The sequence below is a fragment of the Erpetoichthys calabaricus genome, chromosome 18, assembly GCF_900747795.2.
Source record: "Erpetoichthys calabaricus chromosome 18, fErpCal1.3, whole genome shotgun sequence".
NCBI classification, from domain to species: Eukaryota; Metazoa; Chordata; class Cladistia; order Polypteriformes; family Polypteridae; genus Erpetoichthys; species Erpetoichthys calabaricus.
Window position 1 is genome coordinate 61,286,858 of NC_041411.2, and position 22,440 is coordinate 61,309,297.

The 22,440-nt window shown below is 39.5% G+C and overlaps 1 protein-coding gene across 3 annotated transcripts in view; it reads right to left on the minus strand.

Annotated features, from left to right (window-relative positions):
- The window catches only part of LOC114668477 (serine/threonine-protein kinase WNK2-like), a 264,794-nt gene that overhangs the window by 40,850 nt on the left and 201,504 nt on the right, over window positions 1-22,440 (minus strand). For all 3 annotated transcript variants that reach the window (XM_028824240.2, XM_051921400.1, XM_028824239.2), the window contains exons 22-23: window positions 20,833-21,527; window positions 20,116-20,336 (exon numbers count right to left, since the gene is read on the minus strand). In XM_028824240.2, coding sequence (XP_028680073.1) covers window positions 20,116-20,336; window positions 20,833-21,527 — 916 coding nt within the window. The remainder of the gene's footprint in view (window positions 1-20,115; window positions 20,337-20,832; window positions 21,528-22,440) is intronic.

The window sequence follows — 22,440 nt, forward strand, 5'->3', positions numbered from 1 at the left end:
GACAGTTTGACATCCGTGGCAGAGCGACGGGCGCTGAGCAGGCTCCTGTCAATCATGGAGAATCCACTGCATCCACTAAACAGTATCATCTTCAGACTGAGGAGCAGCTTCAGTGACAGACTGCTGTCACTGTCCTTCTCCACTGACAGAATGAGGAGATCATTCAATGCGACTCTTCAATTCCACCGGGGGTTTAAGGTAAACATTAACATTATACCTGCATTTTTATCACTCTTTAATTTAATATTGTTTATCAGTATGCTGCTGCTAGAGTATGTGAATTTCCCCTTGGGATTAATAAAGTATCTATCTATCTAAAAATTATTTCTGACTGCTTGGGAGGTCTATTTTTGCTTCCCTTCCATCAAACAAAGGAATCTTCTGATGCATCAGTGCAGTTTCAGTCTGGTATAATTCCCCTTGTCACGCCTGGGTCACAGATTTGCACAGACACACAGGAGATTGTAGAGGAAAAAAAAAAAAAAAACTTTATTCAAAGCACTGCAAACAAACATTTGTCTCTTTTCAAAAGTTTAAACGTGCTCCATGACAAGTCAGAGGTGACAGTTCTGCCAGGAGCAGAGAATGTCAGAGAGAGAGAGAGAGAGAGAGAGAGAGAAGCAAAACAATCAATTCCAAAACTGACAGGCGCTGTGCAAGGCTTTTAAGTAAGCGGAGTACCGCGCAAGAGGTTTATCGCGTGTTATAGCGCAAGTAAGAAGGGTAAGGAGCAATGTGAAGGTAGACTCTCAGCTGTTTCAGGGGTTTTCCCAGGGACGTCTGTGTCCTCTGAGGGTGCGATCAGCGCTCCAGCTTACACCCTTAAAGAGACTTTGCAAGTGTCATGGCTTCATTATCTTGCTTATCAATGTTACACACTTTTATTCTTCTCACCTAAGGAGTAATGGGGCAGTATGTTCCTACAGCCCTTACAATCCACAGGAAGTTGTGCTAAAAACACCTGAAAAAGGTATTAGCTGTACTAAGCTTTGTAAAGTTTGTACACCGTTATTATGGGTCTACCCATTTAGTATAAGATGATGTCTATGATGCCAATAAGTGCTTTACACACATTTATTAATTATACTCCAGCTCATTTTTTTTTTTTTTTAAATCAACAATTAACTGAAACTTCTTGATTACTTATTACCAATTCAGAGTGCCCCAATTCATTGTTCAAATGAATGTGTCACCGTGTTGAGAGGGTTAACCCAGCCACAGGGAATCCACAAAGTAGTGTGTTTCTTTGTGCCGGTCCCAAGACAGGATAAATGGGGAGAGTTATGTCAGGAAGGGCATCCAGTGTAAAATTTGGCCAAATCAATATGCGGGCAACAATACAAATTTCCATACTGGATCAGTCGAGCCCCAGGTTAACAACGACCGCCACCAGTACTGTTAGCCAACAGGGTGCTGGCGGAAATTGGGCTACTGTTGACTGAAGAAGAGGGGGGAAGACTTGTCCAGAGGCAAGAGGAGAGAAGGAAGGTAAAGACAGTGGAACTGAGGGGTGGGATCTTTGAATGTTGGCAACATGACTGGTAAGGGGACAGAGTTAGCAGATATGATGGAGAGAAGGAAGGTAGATATATTTTGTGCGTGCAACAGACTAAATGGAAGGGGACTAAGGCCAGGTGGATCGGTGGTGGATTCAAATTGTTCTATCATGGTGAGGATGGGAGGAGAAATGGGGTAGGGGTTATTCTGAAGGAACAGTATGTCAAGAGTGTTTTGGAGGGGAAAAGAGTGTCAGACAGTGATGATTATGAAGATGGAAATTGGAAGTGTGATGATGAATGTTGTTAGAAGAAAGAATGAGGCCAAGGTCCCTTTGCCATTTAATATAGACTGTTCCTACTAATGTTTATGCACTACGATTCTAGCGCCCGTTATTGTAACGGGCTTAATGACTAGTGTTTGTATATTATATGTATATATAATATGATAGATAGAGATATACAGTACTGTGCAATAGTTTTAGGCAGATGTGAAAAAATGCTGTAAACAAAGAATGCTTTCAGAAATATAAATGATTGTTTGTTATCAATTTACAAAATGCAAAGTGAACGAACAAAAGAAAAATCTAAATCAAATCAATATTTGGTGTTACTACCTTTTGCCTTCAAACCAGCATCAATTCTTATAGGTACACTTGCACAAAGTCAGGGATTTTGTAGGATTATAGTCAGGTGTATGATCAACCAATTATACCAAACAGGTGTTAATGATCATCAATGTCACACATAGGTTGAAACAGTCATTAACTGAAACTGAAAAAGAAACAGCTGTGCAGGAGGCTTAAAACTGGGTGAGGAACAGCCAAACTCTGCTACCAAAGTGAGGTTGTGGAAAACGGTTTCATGTCATGGCAAGATTGAGCACAGCAACAAGACACAAGGTAGTTATACTGCAGCAGCAAGGTCTCTCCCAGACAAAGATTTCAAAGCAGACTGGGGTTTCAAGATGTGCTGTTCAAGCTCTTTTGAAGAAGCACAAAGAAACGGGCAACGCTGAGGATCGTAGATGCAGTGGTCGGCCAAGGAAACTTAGTCCAGCAGATAAAAGACACACCAAGCTTATTACCCTTTGAAATCGGAAGATGTCCAGCAGTGCCATCAGCTCAGAACTGGCAGAAACCAGTGGGACCCAGGTACACCCATCTACTGTCCGGAGAAGTCTGGGCAGAAGTGGTCTTCATGGAAGAGTTGCAGCCAAAAAGCCATACCGCCGACATGGAAACAAGGCCAAGTGACTCAAGTATGCACGAAAACATAGGAACTGGGGTGCAGAAAAATGGCAGCAGGTGCTTGTTATATGTTTTGTTATTAAGTTTAATGTCACTGTTCTCTGTGCCCACTGTTATGGACTCATTCATACAGGCAGACCAAGTATGGTACACAGGGGCTCAGCATCAGCATTTAGAATTGCCGAGCCAAGCTCAGGACTAGAGCCAAAGACAACTGGAGAATTGAATAGTCAGCCTAAAGACAGACTAGTATATTTCTGTCTTCCGTCAGCACACTATCCTCTTTACTTGTTGGGAGAATGAGAATTGTATGTAGGCATTGTGCTATTCCTGTATTTTTGAAGGTGGGGTTTGAGTCCTTTCCTGTCCTTGTTTGGATCCAGAGAAGAAGCCTGCACATGGAGCAACCAGAATATAAGGATGGACCTACGGCCATCACTTGGAAGCTGCCGGGCGGAAGATTATGTCTTCTGTCCGGTTAAAATTCTTTCAGCGTGGCGGACGAAAGATGGCAGACTGCGTTGTTCAAGACCCCCACATTGCTTGACACGAGTCCGTCATAAGCTTCTCGTCTGTAATACCGTGTGGAACCCGTCAGTAAAGTTAGCTAGATTATCCTTTACACTTCTTGTGTAATCTTTGTAACCGTCATATTGCATGCTGGGTGTGGAGAATACCTTTTTTATTTACAAATTATTTAAATTCAGGTTAATTAAAACGCAGCAATTGAAAAGAACACATTTCCAGACAGCTAATTCCTCTTAAGGAAACAGTGCTCTGGACTGATGAGTCAAAATTTGAAATATTTGGCTGTAGCAGAAGGCAGTTTGTCTTCGAAGGGCTGGAGATCGGTACAATAATTAGTGTCTGCAGACAACAGTAGAAGCCTATGGTGGAGGTTCCTTGAACGTTTGGGGCTGCATTTCTGCAAATGGAGTTTGGAGATTTGGTCAGGATTAATGGTGTTCTCAATGCTGAGAAATACAGGCAGATACTTATCCATCATGCAATACCATCAGGGAGGTGTATGATTGCTCCAAATTTATTCTACAGCAGGACAATGGCCCCAAACATACAGCCAAAGTCATTAAGAACTATCTTCAGCGTAAAGATGAACAAGAAGTCCTGGAAGTGATGTTGAATCAGGGCTCTGTGGGGGCCATACCATCATCGAGTGTGTCTGGGATTACATGAAGACAGAGAAGGATGTGAAGAAGCCTACATCCACAGAAGATCTGTAGTTGGTTCTCCAAGATGTTTGGAACAACCTACCAGCTGAGTTCCTTCAAAAACTGTGTGCAAGTGTACCTAGAAGAATTGATGCTGTTTTGAAGGCAAAGGGTGGTCACACCAAATCCAAATATTAATTTGATTTAGATTTCTCTTTTGTTCATTCACTGCATTTTGTTGATGATGAAAATAAATGATTAACACTTCCATTTTTGAAAGCATTCTTTGTTTACAGCATTTTTTCACACCTGCCTAAAACTTTTGCACAGTACTATATATATAGATATATGCAGTAATCCCTCCTCCATCGCGGGGGTTGCGTTCCAGAGCCACCCGCGAAATAAGAAAATCCGCGAAGTAGAAACCATATGTTTATATGGTTATTTTTATATTGTTATTCTTGGGTCACAGATTTGCGCAGAAACACAGGAGGTTGTAGAGAGACAGGAACGTTATTCAAACACTGCAAACAAAACATTTGTCTCTTTTTCAAAAGTTTAAAACTGTGCTCCATGACAAGACAGAGATGACAGTTCTGTCTCACAATTAAAAGAATGCAAACATATCTTCCTCTTCAAAGGAGTCCGCGTCAGGAGAGAGAAGAAAGCAAACAAATCAATAGGGCTGTTTGGCTTTTAAGTATTGCGAAGCAACCGCCGGTACAAAGCTGTTGAAGGCAGCAGCTCACACCCCCTCCGTCAGGAGCAGGGAGGGGGAGAGAGAGAGAGAGAGAGAGAGAGAGAGACACACACAGAGAAAAACAAAGTCAAAAGTCAATACGTGCCCTTTGAGCTTTTAAGTATGCGAAGCACCGTGCAGCATGTCGTTTCAGGAAGCAGCTGCACAAAAGATAGCAACGTGAAGATAATCTTTCAGCATTTTTAGACGAGCGTCCGTATCGTCTAGGTGTGCGAACAGCCCCCCCTGCTCACACCCCCTACGTCAGGATCAGAGAAAGTCAGCGCAAGAGAGACAGAGAAAAGTAAGTTGGGTAGCTTCTCAGCCATTCTGCCAATAGCGTCCCTTGTATGAAATCAACTGGGCAAACCAACTGAGGAAGCATGTACCAGAAATTAAAAGACCCATTGTCCTCAGAAATCCGCGATATATATTTAAATATGCTTACATATAAAATCCGCGATAGAGTGAAGCTGCAAAAGGTGAAGCGCGATATAGCGAGGAATCACTGTATATTTTATATATATATATATATATATATATATATATATATATATATATATATATATATATACACATACATACACACACACACACACACACACACACTAGCTGATTACCCAGTGGCTTCGCTCACTGAGTGCAAGGGAAAAAAATAAAATTTATAAAAAGTTTAATTGCCAATTTTATTTTTCAACAAATAAAGAGCACTTACAATAACAGAAATCAATATAAACATTATTAACATTATCTAATGAAAATATGAATATATAAGAAGCACATTGCATATAAATATAAATTATTAAACAGTAAAATCTTGTTTCTATAATACGCTACCGTGGCTGTCGCTTGTCTGTCCAGGATTTTTAAATCACCTGTAGCTCGCAAACCGTTTCACCTATTGACTTGAAATTTGGTACACATATACTACGTGACGTCTATTATCTGCTTTTGTGGTGATGATTTATTACTCTTTTTATCTTTATATTTTATTGTAGAATCAACTCTCGGCAGGGCACAGCAGGGCGGCCGTTTGGCGGATGCATACTTGCGCCATTTTCATTCCCTACCGACCTTCTCTAATCATTCTTGAGGCAAATTGAAGACTTAAGTGCCAGATTAAGTGAAAGGTTAAAGAAAATGTACTAAGTAATTGCAACACAAAAACTAACTTAATCAGTTTTAAACGCGAAAAGATGCCGACGAAAGAGAAGCAGCTGGCCACTAGGGTGGAGTAAAGAAAAGCTGCTCAGGAAGCAGCAAGCACATCAACCTCTGAGCAAACGAATGCTAAACATACAGAGAAAGAATGAATAATATGAATGCTCAAGTCAAGTGTATTCGTGCAGCGCGCCGTTACTGGTATTTTGATAAAAGAATTTGAACAACATATAAGAAGCGCATTATTAAACAGTAATACATTAACATTTAAGAAGTAAAGATACATTGAGTACTACTGCAGTGCTTTCGGGTATACTACATTTTTTGTTTGCCCATTACACGCATAAATGTATACATTTTTTGGTGTACCTACCCGACAACACGCGACATATAACTGACCTTGGGAGAAGCATGGATTTTAAACACGCGTTGAGTTCATCTGCTGGTGTCCCTCGTGGAATAACTGGTAATGTTTGATGAAAATCTCCTGTGAGTAAAACGTCAGTGCCTCCCATTATTTTGGTAGGATCTCTGAAATCTTGCATTGTTCGGTTCAAGGCTTCATAAGCTCTTTTATGTGCCATGGTGCACTCATCCCAAACTATTATCTTTGAATGTTGCAAGACTTTTGCCTTTCCAGAGCCCTTGCATATGTTGCAAATTGGATTTTCGTCGTGAGCAAGGTTTAATGGTAATTGCAATGCCAAATGTGCTGTACGGCCTCCATCTAATAATGTAGAAGCGATTCCCTACGACGCTACAGCCAGAGCTGTGTCACCATTTGCTCTCTTGGCAAGAATCAGGTTTATTAAGAATGTTTTTCCTGTTCCTCTGTGGTCATACATAATTTCCGTTTCAAATGTGAAATTTTTTTATATATATAGTGCATCCGGAAAGTATTCACAGCACATCACTTTTTCCACATTTTGTTGTGTTACAGCCTTATTCCAAAATGGATTAAATTCAGGTTTTTTCCTCAGAATTCTACACACAACACCCCATAATGACAATGTGAAAAACGTTTACTTGAGATTTTTGCAAATTTATTAAAAATACAAAAATTGAGAAAGCACATGTACATAAGTATTCAATGCCTTTGCCATGAAGCTCGAAATTGAGCTCCGGTGCATCCTGTTTCCCCTGATAATCCTTGAGATGTTTCTGCAGTTTAATTGGAGTCCACCTGTGGTAAATTCAGTTGATTGGCCATGATTTGGAAAGGCACACACCTGTCTATATAAGGTCCCACAGTTGACAATTCATGTTAGAGCACAAACCAAGCATGAAGTCAAAGGAATTGTCTGTAGACCTCCGATACAGGATTGTCTCGAGGCACAAATCTGGGGAAGATTACAGAAACATTTCTGCTGCTTTGAAGGTCCCAATGAGCACAGTGGCCTCCATCATCCATAAGTGGAAGAAGTTCGAAACCACCAGGACTCTTCCTAGAACTGGCCGGCCATCTAAACTGAGTGATCAGGGGAGAAGGGCCTTAGTCAGGAAGGTGACCAAGAACCCGATGGTCACTCTGTCAGAGCTCCAGAGGTCCTCTGTGGAGAGAGAAGAACCTTCCAGAAGGACAACCATTTTCTGCAGCAATCCACCAAATCAGGCCTGTATGGTAGAGAGTGGCCAGACGGAAGCCACTCCTTAGTAAAAGGCACATGGCAGCCCGCCTGGAGTTTGCCAAAAGGCACCTGAAGGACTCTCAGACAAATTCTCTGGTCTGATGAGACAAAGATTGAACTCTTTGGTGTGAATGCCAGGCTTCACGTTTGGAGGAAACCAGGCACAGCTCATCACCAGGCCAATACCATCCCTACAGTGAAGCATGGTGGTGGCAGCATCATGCTGTGGGGATGTTTTTCAGCGGCAGGGACTGGGAGACTAGTCAGGATAAAGGGAAAGATGACTGCAGCAATGTACAGAGACATCCTGGATGAAAACCTGCTCCAGAGCGCTCTTGACCTCAGACTGGGGCAACAGTTCATCTTTCAGCAGGGCAATGACCCTAAGCACACAGCCAAGATATCAAAAGAGTGGCTTCAGGACAACTCTGTGAATGTCCTTGAGTGGCCCAGCCAGAGCCCAGAATTGAATCTGATTGAACATCTCTGGAGAGATCTTAAAATGGCTGTGCACCGACGCTTCCCATCCAACCTGATGGAGCTTGAGAGGTGCTGCAAAGGGGAATGGGTGAAACTGGCCAAGAATAGGTGTGCCAAGCTTGTGGCATCATATTCAAAAAAGACTTGAGGCTGTAATTGCTGACAAAGGTGCATCGACAAAGTATTGAGCAAAGGCTGTGAAAACTTATGTACATGTGATTTCTCAGTTTATTAATTTTTAATAAATTTGCAAAAACCTCAAGTAAACTTTTTTCACGTTGTCATTATGGAGTGTTGTGTGTAGAATTCTGAGGAAATGAATTTAATCCATTCTGGAATAAGGCTGTAACATAACAAAATGTGGAAAAAGTGATGCGCTGTGAATACTTTCTGGATGCATTGTATATTATATATTTTATATCTATCTCTCTATATATCTATCTCTCTATATATCTATCTCTCTCTATATCTATCTCTCTCTATATCTATCTCTCTATATCTATCTCTCTATATGCTGTGTCGGCGGGACCGGTTTTTAAGTGGAAGCAGGATGAACCAGAACAGAAATATTATCCTCTTTAATAAAATCCCTGTGTGCATCCAGGTGTGTCTGTGTGTGTCTTCTGGTGAAGTGCGCATGCGCGGGGCACAGTGCGATGCGCGATATTACTGTCAGAGAAAGTTACAGGCGTTTTACGGAAATACAAACCAGTATTACTACGAGAGGAAATTAAAGGTACACATTACAGTGACACATATTACAGTCACATACAAGCCAGTGCTACTGTCAGAGAAAATTAAAGGCATATTACCGATGCGCACGCCTGTATTACCGCCAGAGAATATTAAAGGTATATTACGGACGTACAAGCCAGCGGACGTACAAGACAGTATTACTGTCACAGAAAATTAAAGACACACAATATACGGCGGCAGCCCATGAAGAACGGTCCGCTCAGCAAGTAAACATCAACAAAAAGGCTGAAAGACAAAGAAAAATACAACCAACAAAAAGAATGAGGTCAAAGTCCCTTGCCATTTAATATAGACTGTTCCTACTAATGTTTATGCACTACTGTTCTAGTGCCCGTTATTGTAACGGGCTTAATGACTAGTGTGTATATATATATATATATATATATATATATATATATATATATATATAAAATCCCAAGCCTAAAACTGCAACAATTTTGTGGTAACGATTTTATGTGACTTATGTCATGTTTTTTTCCACGCTTGAAAATTGGGCTTATTTTAAAACCAATGTATATATGTTTGGCATCATTCTTTTCAGAGTTTATCGAACTTTAATGTGAGGTTGTTAGATTTTCAGATTCTTATTCCGTTTTTTAAATTATAAACTACAAAACATCAAGAACTCGCGTCCTGTGAGACGAGAATTTGTCCCAAAAGATTTAACCACACCTGGGGCCAGAAATAAAAGACGAAGAGTAGGACACCTGCTGTACTGGCTTTTAAATGTTCGAAGTGCCGTGTGAGATGCAGATCATGTGGCATAGCAGCATTGAGCAAAGAGGAGGTTAAAAAACTATTTGTTTCCCATTGTATCACTTTTTAAGAGGGGGTTTTGGAGGAGCGACCGCGTCTCCTTGGGGTGCATTTAGCCCCCCTCTTCACAACGCGAGTGGCAGAGATGCGAAGTGACTGGCACGTAGTGCAGGCCAGGGGGTTTGGTGAGCGAAGCGAGCACAGGGGAACCCCCTAATTTATATATAAACTGGTTATTTTAGTGGAAAATTCTCTCTAGAAACATAAGCAGGAATACTTTAGGAAACACTCGAAACCTATTTAAAGAGCTAAAAAATGCAAACTCACCCACTACCAAGCCTTACAAAAAACAGTTGTACTATTAAGAGAATTCAATTTACTGACTACAAGAAAATGACACCACTAATCTTAACACATCACATTAAGTCATGCCACATGTGGAGGTAGTAATGACATAAATCAATAAGGCAGATGAAAGTAAGGTTAATGAACATGAAGAAACAAGTAATATTTATAGATGCTTTTTAGATATTTAAGATGCTATAGACTTTGAAATTCACTGAAAGTGAAGTTCTTACTAAAGACCTTTTAAATAAAATTGAGATTCCACAGCTTGATGTACCATGTATAAAGGGGATGAAAATCTCAAGATACTATCACATCCTTACAATGCAGAAAGCCAGTCTCAGATACAGATCCAAAAAAAAATTATTTTTTTTTGTGAAAATCACAAACATTACACAACTTTAACTTATTAGATATGTGCTGCCATTTAAGATTTTGGATACTACTAGAATGTGCATACCAGAGACAAATTTCATTACTGATTAATAATGGTGTCAAGATTTTGGTAAAAGCCTCAATGAAGACTGTTTTGGGTTTAAAACTAATGTATGTGCATGGAAAAAAACTAGTAAACTGAAGCCCAGCAGTATCTGCTTGTATAACTTGTCACAATCGTGTGAGTAGGAGACAGTTCATGGGCTCAAATAGGTGCATGTTCCTGCTGGACCGGGGGTTGGCGCTGTCCTCTAACTCTTTCTCCTCTCCTCCTACAGAGCAACCGATGAACTGTCAACCTAATATCACTGTCGATTCCCAGAAGACAACCTACTACTACTTCCTCTTCCGATCCTAAGAACCCACCTACTCCTGATGTCATATCCGGTCACAAGATTACCATTACGTCACTTCCTGTTTTCTGATTTTACATATGTCAGCCTTTTTTTTTTTTTTTTTTTTTTTTTTTTAAATATATAAACTCTTCAGTTCTGTTTTGGACTTCTGTCTGTAAAGACTTATTTCCATATCAGCAGTTTCAAGTATACAGGGTGGATCCCCAACTCCTTCATGTGGTTTTGTGCCTTTTCTTACAAAATATAAATGCTGAATATTTTGCATCTGAACACAACTAGACCGGATTGCTTTTTGTAATTCACTACTAACTGCCACTGCTCTTTGCATCTTGTAAACAAAAACATACATACAGAGACCATAAGGAATGAACTTGAATGGAAATAATGGACTTAAACAAAATCCACTCTAAGAAGGACAAGGTTCCTAATTCATATTCATCAGTGCTAATCCTTAGGAAATTTTACTGGAAGAAATTTCCTAGTATTTCTGGGCTTACGATCAAATTGAATAAAAGCATATTATTCCCAGTTAATACTCCTGCAATTCAGTTTAAATTTGATCCATTTTTTTTTGACCTTCGCACATGGTTATTCCCAAATATTTAAGCCATAGCGCACAAAAACACAGTAAAGAGTTACATAAATATAATATTAGCAGCCTAATGGAATGTGTTAAAAGATGAACACCTCTTCACCGTACATTAGCTGGGACTTTTTCAGATTGTGTATCTGTATACATATATTTTGTGTATGCTGTATATATATTTATTTTAGAAAGGCATATACACTCACTAGCCACTTTATTAGGTACACCCATTCAACTGCTTGGGAATGCAAATATCTAATCAGCCAATCACATGGCAGCAACTCAATGCATTTAGGCATGTAGACTTGTCAAGACAACCTGCTAAAATTCAAACCAAGGATCAGAATGGAGAAGAAAAGTGGTTTAACCAACTTTGAACATGGCATGGTTGTTGATGCCAGACGGGCTGGTCGGAGTATTTCAGAATCTGCTGACCTACTGGGATTTTCATTCATATCCATCTCTAGGGTTTACAGAGAAAGGTCCGAAAAAGGGACAATATCCAGTAAGCGGCAGTTCCCTGGGCAAAAATGTTTTCTTGATGCCAGAGGGCAGAAGAGAATGGTCAGACTGGTTTGAGCTGACAGAAAGGCAACAGCATCTCAAACAACTACTCATTACAACCAAGGCATGTAGATGAGCTACAGCAGTAGGAGACCACAACGGGTGTCACTCAAGACAGCTAAGAACAGGCAACAATTTGCAGGGCTCACCAAAACTGGACAACAGAAGATTGGAAAAATGTTACCTGGTCTGATGAGTCTCGATATTTGCTGCGACATTTGGACGGCAGTGTGAGAATTTTGAGTCGTCAACAACATGAAAGCATGGATCCATCCTGCATTTTACCAACAGTTCAGGTTGGTGGCGGTGTAATGCTGTGGGGGGATATCTTCTTGGCACACTTTGGGGCCTTTAAACAATGCTCAGTTGGTACTAAATGCCACAGCCCGAGTCTTGTTGCTGACCATGTCCATCCCCCCTTATGACCACAGTGGACAGGTCAATCAAATCAAGGACAAACAATCTCAGGGACAGTTTCTTTCCTAAAGTCATAACTACGCTGAATCTCAAGATGCACTGACCACCTCTCTCCTAGTCTGTCTCTGTCCCTCTCTCTGCCTACAGCTGACCTTTTCTTGGATGTCCAATAATCCTCTGAAATAATCAAAGTCCAGGACAACATTTGCTCCATCTGTCCTATCTGCAATATGTGCATTATTACAACCCCAATTCCAATGAAGTTGGGACATTGTGTAAAACGTAAATAAAAACAGAATACAATGATTTGCAAATCCTTTTCAACCTATATTCAATTGAATACACTACAAAAAGACAAGATATCGAATGTTCAAACTGATAAACTTTATTGTTGTTTTGCAAATCTTCACTCATTTTGAATTTGATGCCTGCAACACGTTCCAGAAAAGCTGGGACAGTGGCATGTTTACCACTGTGTTATATCACCTTTCCTTTTAACAACACTCAATAAGTGTTTTGGAACGGAGGACTGTTGAAGCTGTGTAGGTGGAATTCTTTCCCATTCTTGCTTGATGTACAACTTCAGTTGCTCAACAGTCCGGGGTCTCCGTTGTCGTATTTTGCGCTTCATAATGCGCCACACATTTTCAATGGGATACAGGTCTGGACTGCAGGCAGGCCAGTCTAGTACCCGCACTCTTTTACTACGAAGCCACACTGTTGTAACACATGCAGAATGTGGCTTCGCATTGTCCTGCTGAAATAAGCAGGGACGTCCTGAAAAAGACATTGCTTGGATGGCAGCATATGTTGCTCCAAAACCTGTATGTACCTTTCAGCATTAATGGTGCCTTAACAGATGTGCAAGTTACCCATGCCATGGGCACTAACACACCCCCATACCATCACAAATGCTGGCTTTTGAACTTTGCACTGATAACAATCCGGATGGTCCTTTTCCTCTTTGGCCTGGAGGACACGACGTACATGATTTCCAAAAACAATTTGAAATGTGGACTCGTCAGACCACAGCACACTTTTCCACTTTGCGTCAGTCCATCTCAGATGAGCTTGGGCCCAGAGAAGCCGGCGGCGTTTCTGGGTGTTCTTGATATATGGCTTTCAGTTTGCATGGTAGAGTTTTAACTTGCACTTGTAGATGTAGCGAGTAACTGTGTTAACTGACAATGGTTTTCTGAAGTATTCCTGAGCCCACGTGGCAATATCCTTTACAGAATGATGTCGGTTTTTAATGCAGTGCCGCCTGAGGGATCGAAGGTCACGGGCATCCAGTGTTGGTATTCGGCCTCGCCGCTTACGTGAATCTTTTGATATTATGGACAGTAGATTATGAAATCCCTAGATTCCTTGCAATTGTACGTTGAGAAACGTTGTTCTTAAACTGCTGGACTATTTGCCCACGCAGTTGTTCACAAAGTGGTGAACCTCGCCCCATCCCTGCTTGTGAACGACTGAGCCTTTTGGGGATGCTCCTTTTATATCCAATCATGACAAACACCTGTTTCCAATTAACCTGTTCACCTGTGGAATGTTCAAAACAGGTGTTTTTGAACATTCCTCAACTTTCCCAGTCTTTTACTACCCCTGTCCCAGCTTTTTTGCAACGTGTTGCAGGCATCAAATTCAAAATGAGTGAAGATTTGCAAAACAACAATAAAGTTTATCAGTTTGAACATTCGATATCTTGTCTTCGTAGTGTATTCAATTGAATATAGGTTGAAAAGGATTTGCAAATCATTGTATTCTGTTTTTATTTACGTTTTACACATCGTCCCAACTTCATTGGAATTGGGGTTGTAGTATTCTCTGTGTAATATTCATATCATTGGTAATTCATGTGCATTAATCATAGCCTAGTGCAATATTGTTTAATTTGTCCTATGTCCAATATCTTATACTAGTATTCTTTGTGTAATATTAATTAGTAATTCAATTATTGTACATGCACAATCAGTAATATTCTGTTTTGTAATACCACATTTGTTGCCTGGTAATTAGCACCTATTAATTTGTATTCTTTTATTTAGAAGTTTTTACATGTAACACTTTACTGTTACTTGTTTAAATGTTTGATTTTTTTTTTTCATTGCATCTAAAAGGAGTAGATGCTCTGTAATTTAGTTATACATGGTATAATGACAACAAAGTCTTCTGATTTTAATTCTAATTTTAATTTTTATCTCCAGCAGGATAACACGCCATGTCACAAAGCTCAAATCATCTCACTCTGGTTTCTTGAACATGACAATGATTTCATTGAACTCAAGTGGCCTCCACAGTCATCAGATCTTAATCCAACAGAGCACCTTTGGGATGTGCTGAAATGTGAGATTTGCTTCAAGGATGTGTAGCCGAAACATCTGCAGCACCTGTATGGTGCTATCATGTCAATATGGACCAATATCACTGAGGAATGTTTCCAGCACCTTGTTGAATCTATGCCATGAAGGGATTATGGCAGTTCAGAATGAAAAATGGGGTCAAGCTCAACACTAGCACGGTGAACCTAATAAAGTGGTCTGTGAGTGTATATAAACACATACATACACCTCGACTTAACCAGAAATGAGAGTCCATAGTTATTTTAACATTAGAATTACCAGAGCCTACGAAAAAACTCGTAGATCCGTCCCACGTTAAACTGCTTCTTAAATCCGTTCACACCTCTCCGCCAGCGTCTTTTGTCTTCTAAATGTGCAGATAAAGACAAGCTGCAAGCAGTCAGCTATTCCATTCCCCACCAACTTAGAACATGCACGAACTTCTCCCAGCTTATACCTTGACTGATTATCTGGGAGTGACGTGGATTTTTAGAGTGGAACACACACATTTCATGTGTGTTCTGTTTCTACAGTAATCTGTGTAAACAAATTTTTAAAACAAACGTTTTTCATATTCTAGTAGTAAATGACAAAATGTAGGCATAAACTATATAATGTATGAAGCCTGAAGTCCAAATATAAAAGAAACACTTTCACAAAAGGTACAAATATAACAGAACAAGTGCGCTTTTATTCAAAAATATAACTGCAGAAAAAAAAAAAGCCGCCTTAGTGTGCGACATTGACACGCGTTTTGCTACGACTGCCGCCGTGGCGCAACAGTGTCAGTTGCTGACTGGGAATTAAAAGGTCACGAGTTCAATCCTGCATGACTCCCTTTTGAGAAGTGTGGTGCTCTTATTCTTACTACTTTAGAATAAAACATACATTTGACTTCAGTCTGTAACAGCCGGTGTAATTTATGATACTTGTAAAGGTTAGCTTTGTGTTTTTTTTTTTATTCACTTTTCATTCTCTCAGTCGCGTTCAGGATCCTTTCCCCCCCCTTTGAAACTGCTGTTTTCACATAAAGACGCGCTATAGCTCTGCAGCGTATCACGATACATACTATCGTCCCTCAACCCAGGCATCTGACACACAACCGCTGGCAAATCTGCCTTCTTCATATCTCACCGTCACTTGATTTTCTTTTTATTCAGTTTTATTGAGTGTTCCTACTCACGCTGAATTAGTATGCACCTTATGGTCCATGATGTCAAAAAAAGAAAAAAAAAAAACAGAGACATAGGTATGTATGATATTTGGAATTATTCGTTTTATGACCTATATAGTACATTTCGGAAAAGTTTGTGGCACGGATGCAACATTATTCATATTCATTCGCAAAACATCATGCGGTTTGTAATCAGTGACCACATGTTTTTTTTCCCCGATCTTGCCAGTCCCCACATGTTGCTGTATGCGGTTTCTTTTGTACTCCAGGACATGCAGAGGAAAGCATAATAAAGAGCAATAACTTCAGCGCTATATGCAATCAGACACTCCCCATCTGACACTACTGTTTTCACATAAAGATGCGTTATAGTTCTGCAGTGTACTTGTGATTGCATTCTCATACCAAAGCTTACGAACTGAAATGTCTGCGTGCACTTTTTGTGGCATTACACGTTTATTTTTTGTATCCAAATGGTGCCATCTTTTGCCTTTATGCTTGGTGCAGCTGCGCTGTTCTTATGTTGGATTGGACGTTTCTTGCGGGGAGGACTTCTGTTCTCTTTCTCCGATATAGAATCCTCATCTGGGCTCTCCTCTGTGTCTGTCTCGTCGTCTTCCTCGATATCAAAAATTAGTTCCTTGCCACCATCTGAGTCACAATCATCCGTTTCTTGCAGCAGAGCCAAAGCCTCCGAAGGGGTCAACCTCCTCTTTCGTGACAGAGCTGTGGCCATTGCAGTGTCTGTTGTGCTTGATTATTATATTGATTCACCTATATTTGTGTGTCAGGTTTTATCTCGCCACATCAGAGAATTCCACATCTGAGAATTCCCTGTAATTTGCAGCTCTATTCATTACCTCAAAACACCACTCACATTTACAGTAATTCCCAGTTATGTCCACCAGTTACACCCACGCCCACAACCGACAGAACCGATTCCACATCAGAGAATTTCCAGTTCCAGCATAAATTCACACCCGATCTGACGCTGTTCGTTTTCAAATAATATTGCATTAGTGCGATGATGTTTTCACATATATTGTCTCTTTCTTTTAGGTGTGTAATAGAAACCACAGTATTGACAGAAGTGTGTACTTTGTAACAGGTACACACGTTGTAAATGTAAGAAAGACGATCCTTGCGTGTGTGTGTGAACTGTTAACATTTGAATCTGATGATTGCATATAGCGCTGTCTTATTCAGTGCGCGCAAGAACATGCAGGTGGCCAGTTGCGGTGTGCTACAACATACTGGCAGTGATTAACACACATTTTAAAAAGAGAAAGACAAATATATGCGACGTTTTGAAGAAATCATTTTATGACGCGAATAGTACCAATCAGAAAACATCGTTAAAGTAATGCAATATTATTTGAAAACGAACAGCGTCAGATTGGGTGTGAATTTATACTTCCGCTGTTTGAGTCAGATCAGAAGCTGAATAAGCTCCTGTTCTGACTAAGTAAAAGAGCATGAATTCATCAACAGAAATAACCGCGATCGACATTTTAAACTTAACGATTTACAGTGCATACCAATTTATAAATTATGTCCTTTTGAGGTTACAAAGAGAAAAAAAAAAAAAAAAAAACTTCCTCCCCAGCGGGGAATCAAACTTAGGTCTCTAAGGCATGGCAGGGCTGCTGTGCTCGGAGTCTGCAAATCTTAGCGTTACGCCACAGAAGGTGTTGTATCATTCTTGAACCTTTTGTGAAAGTGTTTATTTAATGTTTGGACATCAGGCTTCACACATTCTATAGTTTATGCCTACATTTTGTAACATTACTAAAATATGAAAAAGTTTGTTTTAACAATGTGCTTATACAGATTACTGTAGAAACGGAACACACATGAAATGCATGTGTTCCAAATAACGATCTATTATTTCCATTGTAAAACTCCAGCAGTTCAGTCACTGCCAGATAATCAAACAAGGCATGAGCTGGGAAAACTTAGTGAACGTTCTGCGACGGTGGGTGATGGAATAGCCGGCTGCTTGCTGCTCGTCTTAATCGGCACATTTAGAAGACAAAAGACACCGATGGAGAGGTGAGAACGGTTTTAAGGTGGGCCGGATCTACGAGTTTTTTCGTAGACTCTAGTAATTCTAGTATTAAGAAATGAAGACCAATCAATTCAGAAAAATTCAAAAATCAAGAGCTAGGATTACTGCCACAAGAACAACAGGCCAAAAGTTATACCATCCCCCCACCGCCTCAGAATGGGCAAGAAGTTCTCCCAGTTCCTGCCTTGATTGATTATCTGGGAGTGAGCTACCCAGAACTGTAAGGGGAAATAGAAATAATTTAATGTATGTTTTGTGTCTACAACAATCTGTGTAAACACATCGTTAAAACAAATGTTTTCATGTTTTAGTAATAAATAACAAAATGTAGACATGAACTGTATAATGTGTGAAGGCTAAAGAGGCTGATGGAGAGGTGCGAATTTAAGGTGTGCTGGATTTACGAGTTTTTTCGTTGGCTCTGGTAATTCTAGTGTTAACTAATCCCTTTTATTAAAGCAAATATCGTTTCATGCAAAAGTTTCAACACCCCTGGCCAAATTAAAGTGAAAAATAGAACTTCAACAGGAGACAAATTAAAATAAAACAATTTCTAATAAAAGTGGATATGTACAGTTACTGTTTATTTGATGAACTGAAAAAATGAAAAAAAGTAAATGTGTCAATAGCAAAAGTCTGGGCACCCCTACAAAATCAGCACTATGGTTAACACCCCCTTGCAAACGCTTTTTGTGGCCAGCTATGAGTCTTAATTCTGGTTTTGGAAATTTTTCTCCATTCTTCTTTGCAGATCACTTCTAGGTGGAAGATATTTTTGGGCTGTCTTGCACGTACATCACGTTAAAGATCTTTCTACAAACTTTCAATAACATTTAAAATTAGGGGACAGGGAGGGACATTTTAAAACCTTCACCTGGTGTTTCCTGAAGTACATCATAGTGTGTCTTGGATAGTTATCCATGATGAATGAAGAGAATGAGAATGAGAGAGAGAAAGTTGGATGATGTGGAGAGAGAATCAGGAAGTGCAACGGATTAGCAAGGTGGAAGTAAAGACAGTCATGAAGAGGTTGCGGAATGGAAACGCTGTTGGTCCAGATGACTGAACTGTTGAAGCATGGAGGTGTTTAGCAGAGGTGACAGTGGAGTTTTTAACCCGATTGTTTAATGGAATCTTGGGAAGTGAGAGGATGCCTGAGGAGTGGAGAAGTCTAGTGGTACTGATTTTTAAGAATAAGGGGGATGTGCAGAGCTATAGTTAACTACAGGGGGATACAATTGATGAGCCACAGCATGAAGTTATGGGAAAGAGTAAAGTAGTGGAAGCTAGGTTAAGAAGGGAGGTGATGTTTAATGAGCAGCAGTATGATTTCATGCCAAGAGAACACAAGAGATGCAATGTTTGCTCTGAGGGTGTTGATGGAGAAGTACAGAGAAAGCCAGAAGGAGTTACATTGTGTCTTTGTGGACCTGGAGAAAGCATGTGACAGGGTTCCTTGAGAGGAGTTGTGGTATTGAATGAAGAAGTCGGAAGTGGCAGAGAAGTATGTAAGAGTTGTAAAGGATATGTACGAGGGAAGTGCGACAGTGCTAAGGTCTGCGGTAGGATTAACGGATGCATTCAACGTGAAGGTAGGGTTACATCAGGGGTCAGCTCTGAGCCCTTTCTTATTTGCAATGGTGATGGACAGGTTGACAGATGAGATTAGACAGGAGTCCCTGTGGACTATGATGTTTGCTGATGACATTGTGATCTGTAGCGAGAGTAGGGAGCAGATTGAGGAGATGTGGAGATATGCTCTAGAGAGGAGAGGAATGAAGATCAGTAGGAACAAGACAGAATACATGTGTGTGGATGAGATGAAGGTGATGGGTGTGAGAGCAAGATGTAGAGGACAGAAAGATATGGAACAAGATGATCCGCTGTGGCAACCCCAAATAGGAGCAGCTGAAAAAAGAAGTGTCAGGAGTTATTTACAATACACCATCCCATCTTGTTTGCACTTTTTTCAGATGTCATTGTTTAATCAATATAATAGTGACCCAAAGTACACCTCCAAACTATGTGAAAGAGATCTGGAAAAGGATGGCAAAAAACATTTGCAAAGTAGAAAGGAAGAAAAGACCCTATTTAGTTGATTCCCATCTGTTATTTCTCTTTGGCTGACATCCCATACACTGCATTCAACTGGTGCCCCAAGGTATAAACTTAAACTGAGACTGTATGCCTTGCACAAGCTGCATTTATCTGTTTAATGACATCAGAGGCCTCTCGTGATATTGATTGTGAATACACATATTAGTTTAGAATCTCTGGTACAAAACCAACTTCACTCTCTGATTTTACAACTCTCATATAGGCACATTTCTAGTGGAACAAATGTACAGCAGAACAAAAAAAAAACAAAACTGAAAACAAGAGAATGGACTCACTACTGCCGATATTAGTTGCCACGTTCTTCAGCTGCTGCACCAGTGGATTCAACAGCTTCCCTCCTTTGAGCTTGTTTTTGCTAGCTCGTCTTCTACGTCCTGTAGGAGGTGCTGCATGTAGAAAGCCTACTGAATGAGGCAACGGCTTGCCAAGTTTCTTGTACAACTCTTCAATTTCTCCTCTTTGTTGAGTTTGCAATTCTGAAATCTCCTTCATGTGTCTTCAGTATAAAATAAAATAAAAAAAAAAAAAAAGAATTTTTGGGGCTTTCAGTGCAAAAGCCACAGAAACATACATATACGTTATATGGAAACTAATTGTTTTAGGAATTTGTCTTCTTTGTTAAAATACATTCTTTAAAATGAATAACTACTGATAAATAATAATTTCAATAAGAAGAAAAAGTTTTATTGTCCTGGAAAATTAAGTTTTAAAATGTATGCTTTTACGGTATTATAATTCCCAGTAGGATGAAGATTAATGTATAAAAACAAAGACGAAAAGTTACTGACCACACACTAAATCTGCACTTTTAATTACCACCAAGAACTCATTTTACTTCTTTAACTTACTTTCATGTATGGCATACCCTTGGATTTCTAGACAATTTCCTAAAAATGTTTTCTGCCATCATGAAACCTTGTTCATTGCACTGTATTACATTTTAACATGGCCTCAAAAAAAATAAAAATAAAAAAATCATAAAATCAACATACTTCTCTCTTAGTCTTTGTAACTCTTTCTTCATGTCTGCATCCTCAAACTCTGAATCATTGTCACTGCTGACATAGGATGCCTGGGAATGAAATGAAGTGACATTTATGGATGGGATACTTGTATCTTGGCTTTTTGAACAGTTTTGCTCTTGCGTAACATGTGTTTTTCCAGATCTTTTCAGGAGAGCAAATGCCTTCTTCATAAGATCATTGCTGCTGTGATCACCTACACCCGAAGGCTGAGCTGCAGCATGCTTTACACTAACAGAATCTTCACCAGAGTCAGTAGAATTGCAGTCATGAATGGTGACATCAACAGAGACAGATGTGTGGGTGCGAGGAACCACTGGCTTCTGTTCTTGGCTCAAGGAAGCAGCATCCATGTAAAAAATAGGTGGTGCAGAGTACCTGTTAGAGGGTGGCGTTTTTGCTCTTTTCTCCTCCTCTTTCATACTGACAACTGAAAACCTACCAATTGTTGTTATTGGAAGATCATTCTCTATGGAGCACACATCATCACAGTAATTCAGTCTGTTGCTTTTAGGCTTTGTAAAGTCTGAATGCACACCAGCAGTTACCAGAGGGCTTTGCTGTGAAGAAACTTTGCAGTCTTGTGGAGGGGAGGACCATGACTGGTTTCTATACTTTTTGGTTCTATCCAGTTTTCGTACAATATCTGGTGGATTGGAAACTATCTATAAATAAATGTTAAGAGAATAAAGTTAGTTATATTCAAACAGTAGTGCAAATGCTATTAAAAACTTTTAAAAGAAGCTCATCACAGAGGCAATACTTCTCGCAGATAACATATGTGAAAAAAACCTTACAGTGAGAATATGAATAAAAAAACATTTCTTTTAAAACCACAAAGCTACATAATGCCACATCATAACAGGCATGACAACATTCCTAAACCCACTTAATTCATCCAATGATTGCTGGAGCCAGCTCTGAATTCACAATTTTACATTCAAACATCAAAGTTTTATTTTTTTTGTAAACTGAATGTGAATTATTAGTTTCATTTTAATCAGTTACAGGAAATAAACTAGTCCCATTCACAAAAGTCAGAAGTGATAAAGTTGACTTGCAAACCTATTTGCATCAGTTAGCCAGCCATGGATCATGTTTATTGGACTCTATCCTTTCATTTTCAAAAATACATTTTAGCAATATAAGAAGTATTGTTGGAAAAACAAATACACAATAAAAGCCTAAAAACTTAACAAAAGCTGCCAATTTTTAATTACTAAGGTATATTTGTTGACTCTATTATGCCAGTATGCCAAAAGTTTCAGCTAAGCAGTTTTTCTTATTTAATTGTAAGCTCGCTCACAGTGATGTCAATATATTGCTATATAATAGAGAAGGTAAAGTAGGTGTTATCTTATAAATTAACTATTTGGTCTATATTTACCTACCCACTTTTACCTTTTGTATTGTCTCAAATGTTTCTTTCATGTTTGTTCTACACAATTTATTAAGATCCTGCCTTAAAACAAGCAAATATACAAAATCAAGTGTGGTTTTAAATTTACAGTTCATATTTTTAGTCAGAAAAAAAATAATTTAAATCACATTGCAGTTATATTAAGTCAAGCATGCTAG